The following is a 10,654-nucleotide window of genomic DNA, read 5'->3' as shown; positions in this document are numbered from 1 at the left end:
GCTTTCTACGTTTAGGTTTTGTGCGGGATTGTTCGTTGTTACCTGTCGTGGGGTTTTGGGGTTGTTTTGTTTTCCCGATATATTTTCGTGGAAGAACATTATTTTATTTCTGGACTGTGTTCCGACCCTGTTGAGGTGGACATTATTTTTTGTCTGGTTCATTTTTCCTTGTTCATAGCCTGGTTATGGTATTGTTGGACTTAACGCATCTTTGGTCTCCTGCGCCTGACTTCACCCCATCACTCTAGTGAGCTTTGACAGAATCCCGCACCAAATATAATGGAGTCAGCAGGAGTGGACGCGCCCCACTCATCTATGGAGGAGCGTGTCGCGCAAAACATCACCATCCTACATCGTCTGGGATCGGCCATGGACCAAGTATTAGCAAGAATGGAGAGTTGGGAGAGAAGCGCTCTCCCTACACCACCTTCAGCTGCTCTCCAACCTGCGCCACCACCATCACCGACGGCGTCCAGCCCCAGCAGGATTAAACTCGCTCTCCAGAGGGAATACGATGGGACGACTGCCGGGTGTAAGGGGTTCCTGCTCCAGTTGGAACTTTACCTGGCGACCATTCACCCGACTCCCTCGGGAGAGGAGAGCGTCAGCGTCCTCGTCTCCTGTCTTACTGTTAAAGCCCTGGAATGGGCCAACGCAGTCTGGGAGGGTCCGGATTCTGCTAGGGACCATTACCCAGAATTCACCCGTCGCTTCCGGGCTGTTGTCGTGGACGAATCAGAATTAGTTGGGTAACATAGATAATTAAGATGTTTTATTAGTATAATATGCTTATTTGAGGTACTTGTCATTAGAAAGTGTCCATTGGACTCTGGTGTCTTTTCAGTTGCACGTCTACCTTAGCTGGGGCTCAGACACTTGGGGCCCAGAGAAGGGAGAGGTCAGACTTGTCGTCATGGGAATGTGTCTTTACCTATTTCTTAAACCATGTGAAGGGATGGCGTGATTAATGGGGAACCAATGACTTGTCTCCACAATGTCTGTGAGCAAGTCACTCCCTCCTTTTCTTTATTGTGGGGAGGATTATGGCAGTAAATGGACCCTTGTATGTCCTCTCTTAGATCTCACACTTATCCTGTGATAATATATGGCCTAGAGGCTCACTCCCCCCAGTGAGCCTGTCCAGGAGTGGGGTCAAGAGGGGGTTTGCTTGAGATGGGAGTATCTAGAGTTGACAATTGATATATGCCATTGGATGAAATCGTTCTGTTCAATACCGTACCAGGGAGGGACGGTACTAAGGAGACCAGATACTGGGCTATACCATTAATCCTGTTGACATAGCAGTTACTGTCTGATGTGTTTTATTGATATCTGTCATACAAAACTTAACCTTTGTGAACTGTTACTAAGTATCTGTGGTTTGTCAATGTACGTTGAAGGGGCTGTATCGTTGCTATAAAAGATCCCTGTAGCCATTCTGTAATCACCTCATTAAATGATTCATTCGAGAGAGTGCATTATTGGGGGTCAAGAACTTTTGCAAAAGTATCTTAACCTGTTGGGTCTAGGGGGCAGCATTTGCACGCTTGGATATCTTCTGGTTAAAAAAGCCCTGATTTATGCATATACAACGTTTGACATGTTTGAACGAACGGAAATATATTTTTTCCCCTCGTTCATGACGAGAAGTCCGGCTGGCTTACATCATGTGCTAACGACGGAGATTTTTGGACATAAATGATGAGCTTTTTTGAACAAAACTACATTCGTTATGGACCTGTGATACCTGGAAGTGACATCTGATGAAGAGAATCAAAGGTAATGGATTATTTACATAGTATTTTCGATTTTAGATCTCCCCAACATGACGTCTAGTCTGTATCGCAACGCGTATTTTTCTGGGCACAGTGCTCAGATTATTGCAAAGTGTGATTTCCCAGTAAGGTTATTTTTAAATCTGGCAAGTTGATTGCGTTCAAAAGATGTAAATCTATAATTCTTTAAATGACAATATAATATTTTACCAATGTTTTCTAATTTTAATTATTTAATTTGTGACGCTGACTTGACTGCCGGTTATTGGAGGGAAACGATTTCCTCAACATCAATGCCATAGTAAAACGCTGTTTTTGTATATAAATATGAACTTGATAGAACTAAAAATGCATGCATTGTCTAACATAATGTCCTAGGAGTGTCATCTGATGGAGATTGTAAAAGGTTAGTGTATCATTTTAGCTGGTTTTATGGTTTTGGTGACCCTGTCTTTGACTTGACAAAACATTACACACAACTCTTGTAAATGTACTGTCCTAACATACTCTAAATTTATGCTTTCGCCGTAAAACCTTTTTGAAATCGTAAAACGTGGTTAGATTAAGGAGATGTTTATCTTTCAAATGGTGTAACATAGTTGTATTTTTGAAAAATTTGAATTTTGACATTTATTTGGATTCAAATTTGCCGCTCTTGAAATGCACCTGCTGTTGATGGAGTGCACCACAGGTGGCACGCTAGCGTCCCACCTAGCCCCAAGAGGTTAAGTATTAAAGATGTAGTTTAACTCGGACTGGTGTGTTTGTAACTCCTCATTTGGTAATGCGGAAATTAGCCACCACACTGTGTTCGATCATCCACCAGAGGGCAGAGCAGCGGGTGAGCAGCTGTTCTATTTAAGACAGGAGACGAGAAGTGTTCAGAACTTCGCGCTGGAGTTCCGGACCCTGGCCGCTGGCTCAGGGTGGAATGAGAGGGCCCTGATGGACCATTATAGGTGTAGCCTTAGAGAGGACCTCTGCAGGGAGCTGGCATGTAGGGACTCCACTCTGACTCTGGACCAACTCATTGACATGTGCATAAGATTGGACAACTTGCTGGCTGCCCGATCAGGCCCTCTTTGTTCCACCTCCCAGCACTCCTGCTCCAACGCCCATGGAGATAGGTGGTGTTGCAGCTAGGAAGACAGGAGGGGGAGTCTTCTCCTGCACCAACTGTGGTCGGAGAGGGCACACTGCTGACCGGTACTGGAGGAGCTTTGGAGTCGAGATGGCAGGCAGAGCACTACTCAGACACCTCAGGTGAGTCAGCACCAGGCTCACCCAGAGCCCCCTGTTGGCCATATGCATGTATTGGTTTCTTTCCCTGAGTTTTCCCCTCATTCCCAGCATAAGGCGCTAGTCGATTCAGGCGCAGCTGGGAGTTTTATGGACCGTGGGGTCGCGAGTAAGTTAGGGATTCCTTTGGTTCAGTTGGACCAACCCTTCCCCGTGCACGCCTTAGATAGTCGACCACTTGGGTCAGGGCTGGTCAGGGAAGCCATAGTTCCACTGGTCATGGTAACGCGGGGGGGTCATGAGGAGCGGATTAGCCTCTTCCTCATTGATTCCCCTGCGTTTCCGGTGGTGCTGGGGATTCCCTGCTTAGCTGATCACAATCCTAATATTTCATGGAGAGAGGGGGCTCTTCAGGGGTGGTCAGAGGAGTGCTCGGGTAGATGTGTGGGAGTTTCCATCGGTGGAGAGTCCGGACCAAGTCTCTACTGTGCGCATTCCCTCTGAATATGCCGATTTGGCTATCGCCATCAGTTAAACGAAGGCGACTCAATTACCACCTCATCGACGAGGAGATTGTGCGATAGACCTCCAGGTTAACGCTGCACTTCCCAAGAGTCACGTGTATCCCCTGTCACAGGAGGAAACGGTGGCTATGGAGACATATGTCACTGAATCGCTGAGGCAGGGATACATTTGGCCCTCCATGTCACCCGTCTCCTCAAGCTTCTTTTTTGTGAAGAAGAAGGATGGAGGTTTGCGTCCGTGCATTGACTTTAGAGGTCTAAATTCCATCACAGTGGGTTTCACTTACCCGCTACCTCTCATCGCCACGGCGGTGGAGTCATTTCATGGGGCACGCTTCTTCACAAAACATTTTTTAAATTCATCTGAATGAATAAATCACTATATCATCTTTCATACACTACATGGCAAAAGTATGTGGCTATTTCAGCTACACCCATTGCTGACAAGTGTATAAAACCGAGCACACAGCTATGCAATCTCCATAAATTAACATCGGCAGTAGAATGGCTTTAATGAAGAGCTCAGTGACTTTCAACGTGGCACTGTCATATGATGCCACCTTTCCAACAGGTCAGTTTGTCAAATGTCTGCCCTGCTATTGCTGTCCCAGTCAACTGTAAGTGCTGTTATTGTGAAGTCGAAAGCCCTAGGAGCAACAACGGCTCAGCCGCGAAGTGGTAGGCCACAAGTTCACAGAACGGGACCGCCGAGTGCTGAAGCTGAAGCACGTAAAAATTGTCTGTCCTCTATTGCAACACTTACTACCGAGTTCCAAACTACCTCTGGAAGCAATGTCAGCACAAAAACAGTTAGTCGGGAGCATTATGAAATAGGTTTCCACGGCCGAGCAGCAGCGCAAAGGCCTAATGCCACCATGCGCAATGCCAAGCATCTGATAGAGTGGTGTAAAGCTCATCGCCATTGGACTACGGAGCAGTGGAAAAGTGTTCTCTGGAGTGATGAATCACGCTTCACCAACAGGCAGTCCGACAGACTAATCTGGGTTTGGAAGATGCCAGGAAAACACTACCGGCATATTGGTGGTCTGGGGCTGGTTTTCATGGTTTGGGATAGGCCCCTTAGTTCCAGTGAAGGGATATCTTAACGCCACAGCGTACAATGACATTCTATTGAACATCTTTTGGACGAATTGGAACGCCAGCTGCGGGCCTAATCACCCAATATCAGTGCCCAACTTCACTAATGCTCTTGTGGCTGAATGGAACCAAGTACCTGCAGCAATGTTCCAACATCTAGTGGCAAGCCTTCCCAGAATAGTGTAGGCTATTATAGTAGCATAGGTGGACCAGCTCCATATTAATACCCATGACTTTGAAATGATGTGTTCGACGAGCAGGTGTCCGCATACTTTTGGCCATGTAGTGTTTATGTGGTCTGCATTTTGGTTTATGGCTGTGCACAACTTTGAGTAGAGCACTCAACAAGTCTCCCACAGTCATATCAGTCAAAGTGAACGGTACCATCATCTAACTCCAATGACTACTGATGTTGTGTAACTGTGGAGGACCAGCCAACTCAGTGATTTTCAGAAAAATACAAAAAAATAAAAAATTCTAATCATCACCAAATACCTGATTGCCTAAAACACACTTTCACAATGAAGGTCTACAAAAGTCTCAACAGGACTCTCTATGGTAGCACCCTGGTGTATCCAGAGGACAGCAATTTTCCATCCTCCTCTGGCTACATTGACTTCAATATAAAAAATAGAAGGCTTGTGCACCTGACCTACTTCCATAGACCTACATGGTAGTTCTGATGGAGACCACCCAGAACCTCGATGTGGATGTGGATGAGATCAAGTAATAATTTGTCAACAGAACCATCAATAAAGATTATGTGGTTAAATGAGAATGGACTGTGTGGTTTCACTTGTTATAGAGATATTCATTCTTTATCATAGACTGAAAATATGAATCTTGGAGAATGGATGTCATAGCATTTACATTCTATCATCTAATTTCAAATGACTTGTTTTCAAATCTAAATCTTTCCACCAAAACATGGTTTCCAGCTCTACAGTTGACTCCACAAACACTTTCTCTACAGTATACAACTCTGAATCTAAAACTCTGAAATGTTCTTAATAGAGATAGAATTATATAAATTTGCTGACAACTTTCAACGTTTCTACTATCAATATTTAAATGTTTTTGCCTAGTATTAAACTCAGTACAAGTGAATGTCATAATTATATTCAAGATCATACTGAAACATATACTTTCCCAAGACAATAGAATTGGCCTCATGTGCAAAAGATGACAACCTATATGATAGTCAGATGTATAGGAGCATGCCAGATCAGATACATCAAGTTGAAAGACACAGAAAACAGAATGATGGTGTCAGCAAGTCAGAGCATCTTTATTGTATTCACAATGGGGTCTGTTGTTGGTGTCCCATCCAGATGTAGTAGAATATGTTGTTCTGGAGGTGTTAACCATAGAAATAGAATTACCAGAAAATAAATCCCCATTCAAGTCAATGTTCCATAATGGGTATCTGAGGGGCTTTAGCCATTCTAGAAAGAATAGGAGGATGGAATTCACATCTTAAACTAGAGTTAACCAATGCTGATATTAAAAAATAAGACAGATAACGAAAATAGGGATTTTTCATCTGACGAAGACTTTGTTTAAGTGGTAACGTTGTATTTTAGGGTGCATGAACGAAGCACTAATATTCCATGTGCTGGCCTTTCATTTCCTATACCCATTCTAGTGATTATATTTCTATGGGGTTAATAACCCGTTGCTTGCTGCAGTGCTCGCTGTGTGTGTGGGACCTTAAGAGGTATGTTTGGTTTCACTTGTGGAGACAACCTTGCCATCCACTAATTCCTCTGTGACGATCACCACTTTGCGTGTGGTGGAGGTGGAGGAGCTGGGGACGGAGCTGGAGGAACTGACAGCAGAGCTGAGGCCGGAGCTGGAGGAGCTGACGTGCGAGCTGGAGGAGCCGTGGCCGGATTTCGAGGAGCTGAGGCTGTGAGGAAGGGAAACTCATGGTTAGCATAGTTAGCATCTATGATCATAATAAGGATCTAATAAAAGGTCACGTAGCAGTAGATTCATGTCAAAAGTAACCATGGCTCACAGTAAGGTCAACTTCAAATGAACATTATTTTTTAAATCAAATGTTAAAGGAGACATACATTTATTTCATGTGTTTCAAGGTCCAGTGTCACCCCTCTTCCCATCCCACAAAGATGTAACACTCTCCTCCCACATCCCTGTCTGTCTCATTGGCCCCCCTCTGTCCAATCGCTTCCTGCCTTACCCGCTAGCCTCTCCATCCAGCAGCCTCCTGTACTCAGCGATCTCCATCTCCAGGCGTGTCTTGATGTCCAGCAGCATCTTGTACTCCTGGCCCTGGCGTTCCATGTCGCTGCGGAGGGACACTAGCTGCTCCTCCAGACTGGTCACTTGGTTCTGGAGGCGTCCCAGCTGCATGGAGTAACGGCCCTCCGTCTCCGCCAGCGTGTTTTCCAGGGAGCCTTTCTATTGGCCGAGAGAGACAGAGATGATGGGTCAAAAACTGTGGGAGTAGGTTTGGAATTTGATATGTTTACTGTCATACTGAGAAGTTAGCACTAGTAATTGAATGTGAAGGCAGGTAGAGGTTAGCTATAGTAATGGAGTGGTGCCTGGCTACAACAACTTGAGGGATAGTGTTAGAGTCCAGGTGAAAGTGAGATACTTGAGGGATGGTTGAGAACGATGAAAGAGTCAAACGTTGATTATTGATAAAAGTTGCAGAAAGTTGCGTACATAATGTGCCCTAAACTGTGGTCCTTGGTCAGATGTTTGTAATTACGCCTCACCATGCTGAGCTGTGACTGTAGTTCAATTTCCAGGCCCTGCAGTGTGCGACGGATCTCTGAGATCTCTGACTTGGAGGTCTGGAGAACCTCTGTGCTGGACGCCACCTCCTGGTTCAACGTCTCTGTCTGTTAAACACAATAAGTGGTCAATCATCACAGAAACAAGTCAACATTTCAGCTCATGATAGAATGTGACAGCGTTACCAACTAGAAGTAAAGAAACACCATGAACATAGTTTAGGGCTTCTAGGGGTTCTACCTTGGTCTGGAACCAGGCCTCCAGGTCGCGCTGGTTCTTGGCACTAACGGCCTCGTACTGCTCACGAATCTCAGCCATGATTCTGGACAGGTCCTCCTGTGGTGCTGCGTCCACCTCCACGTTGATTTGTCCAGTCATCTGCGTCCTCATGGCCAGAAGCTCCTTTGGAGAAAAACATAGTGGTGAGTTTAAAGGATTAAGACATGACTGACCACTGCCTGATGGTAACAACTTGACCTGCCCTCTGTGTTCATTATACATTTGAACACCATTGCTTGATACAGATGTGATTGAAAGCCAGCAATGGTGTTCTAGTGAAGACCCATAGCAGGTTGACATGGTCAATAGATGTAATACATTAAGGGACTGTATGGATATGTTCCATCAGCCCACACCCACCTCCTCATGATTCTTCTTGAGATAGATGAGCTCCTCCTTCAGCCCCTCGATCTGCATCTCCAGGTCAGATCTGGCCATGGTCATCTCGTCCAGCATCCTCTTCAGCCCGGCGATATCCGCCTCCACCGACTGACGCATGGCCAGCTCGTTCTCATACCTGAGAGATGGAGAGAGCTTAGGTCAAAGAACTGTCGGAATGTGTTCCTCTGTGAGAATAGCAGGGGTTATAGATTCTAGCATTGCATTAAGTTTTGGGAAAATAACAGAAAGTAACACCAGGCTTCTGATATGTCTGTTGGGTGGGTGTGGTTATGGTGGAGGTGAAGGGTAATGTCATTTGGTTTCCTTTTTAATAGATTCAACACAAAATGTAATAAAAATCAGTATGAGGGTTTTTACAGATTTGGGGTTATTCCATGTGGTTAATGTAATGCACCAGCAGTGTACTGTATCTGTGGATGGTGTTGGGTGTACTTACTTCGTTCTGAAGTCATCTGCAGCGAGCTTTGCGTTGTCGATGCTGAGATAGATACCTCCGTTTACGCGGGTGGCAGCCTGGATCTGAGAGGTGGAGGATGGCAAAACATTTCTGGATGGTGCATGCGTGTAATTTCACACTAATGCAGTACACACAAACTTTGATCCCACATTGTAATCATTGAATTCTGAGTTTCAGTTGCACTGTAAATATTAGCTCATAATTGCATTACAGGGAACCTGCCGTCTATGATCATTGTAAAGCATGGATCAAAGAAACAAATTGCTCCTTCTGCAATCGCTTAGGGGCTCTTAAAAGAGAGGAAGGAATAGCTTCAATGATCGGCTTAATTTTCAATGCTTCAGCTGCAAGTATGGATACTGTCTTTGCATCTATCTTTGGTGCCTTGGTTGAATCAGTTATAACACATTTTACAATGTTCATATATCACTCTCACTAACTTGTTGGAAAAACAAGCCGATGTCGCATTTACTCTCTAGCAAAGGATAACATTGTCACTTTGCAGACATTATCATGTTTTGACATGCTGTGATGTCGTTATTGAGTGCTCTTGCCATCTAGGAAACACGTCACGTACCTTGTCCTGCAGGTCGGCGATAGTAGCGTAGAAGCCAGAGTAGTCGCGAGCGCTGGGGGACGTCTTGCTCTCCATGAACTGACGGATCTTCAGCTCCAGCTCGGCGTTGGCTGCCTCTAGCATGCGCACCTTCTCCAAGTAGGTGGACAGGCGGTCGTTCAGGTTCTGCATTGTGGCCTTCTCATTGACCGACACATTAATGTCGGCTCCACCGCCACCACCACCCCCTCCCATGCTGAAACTAAAACCGCCACCGCCGCCACCCCCTCCCATTCCGAAACCATAACCGCCACCACCACCTCCGCCACCGGAACCGAATGAGGAGCTAGAGATGCGCACCCCAGAGCCTCCTGCACCTCCATACACACTGCCGGCCCTCATGGCAGTGACACGGCCTCCTCCACCGCCACCACCACCCATCGAGGAGAAGCGGGAGGAGCCCATACCCATTCCACCTCCACCTCCAGACCTCATGGACATGGTGCCACCTCCGCCTCCACCGCCGCTGCTGTAGGACATGCTAGATCTAGAGAAGGACATGGCTGCTGAGAGGGAGTCTGCCTGCCTGGGGTGAAGAGGAGAGAGAATGTGGTGCACTGCCCAGCCACCGTTCCCTTTTTATGCTGCAAAGGGCAGAAAGAGGGAGGGAGGGTGGGAGGAGGACATGGGTGGGAGATGCAGAAGGGAGGAGTAGAGAAGGGAGGAATACAGGGAGGATTTACAACATGTAGGGCAGGGGATCCTCCCCCATACTTTGACACGCTAGGATGCAGAAGGAGATGGAAGAGGATAGATATGTACTGTATGTGTGGATACGCAAATATTGAAAATATACTATTGTTGCGTGACTCCACTCTCCCCATCTCACTTTATATATGGCTTCTGCCTGCAGGGTGCTTGCAGGAACTCACACAGACATATAAATGTGCACACACCCATAAAGAGTTGGAATTCCTCTCCCGTAAAAGTATCTGTTTGAAGGCATGGACACGCCTGCTTCTATTAGCCCCAGGTAGGTCAACACACACAGTATAACTTTGACATGCTGTGACAGGTGAGCTTTGCCATGTTTCTTGAGCATACACTGAATGGCTATTTACCTGTACATGTTATCTTACCAAGAAACAAGTTGCAGAGATGCATGCAGTTAATTGAAACTTTACGGTACAATTTGATCTTTCACTTGACACCCAGACAACATTCTCCCCAAACAGACCTGTCTTTTACTCACACACTGATATCTCGCAAGAAAATCTCCTTTTCTTTTCCTTCAACGCAACAGTCCATTGTTCCTTCATAGTTTTGTGATTTTATGCACATACTCAGGTACTATTGTATTAAGTTTCACTCAACTTTATGCATGTTCCATCTACTGTAGGAGTCTGCAGGACTGACAAAAGTACAATTTTATAGCCCCCATGGGATGAGTCATTACTCCGGGCATTGTACCCCTGGAAAACTCACCCCAGATGGGATTAAAGTACTGGGCCCAGATTCACAAAACACTAGAAGCTTCTTAAGAAAACAAAACGTTTAT

General features: G+C 45.7%; 1 protein-coding gene across 1 annotated transcript; it reads right to left on the bottom strand.

The window, feature by feature from the left end:
* Positions 1-5,897: 5,897 nt before the first annotated feature.
* LOC106564961 (keratin, type I cytoskeletal 13) lies at positions 5,898-9,724 on the bottom strand. The gene is made up of 7 exons (XM_014131518.2): positions 9,118-9,724; positions 8,520-8,602; positions 8,042-8,198; positions 7,643-7,804; positions 7,384-7,509; positions 6,840-7,060; positions 5,898-6,545 (listed from the first exon to the last, which is right to left on the bottom strand). The coding sequence occupies exons 1-7, from the start codon at positions 9,655-9,657 to the stop codon at positions 6,347-6,349; spliced, it is 1,488 nt and encodes a 495-aa protein (XP_013986993.1). The 5' UTR covers positions 9,658-9,724; the 3' UTR covers positions 5,898-6,346.
* Positions 9,725-10,654: the final 930 nt, after the last annotated feature.

This window comes from Salmo salar, chromosome ssa12, assembly GCF_905237065.1.
Source record: "Salmo salar chromosome ssa12, Ssal_v3.1, whole genome shotgun sequence".
Lineage (NCBI taxonomy): Eukaryota > Metazoa > Chordata > Actinopteri > Salmoniformes > Salmonidae > Salmo > Salmo salar.
The sequence above is the reverse complement of the archived record's forward strand: the minus strand, read 5'-3'. Positions and strand labels throughout refer to the sequence as shown.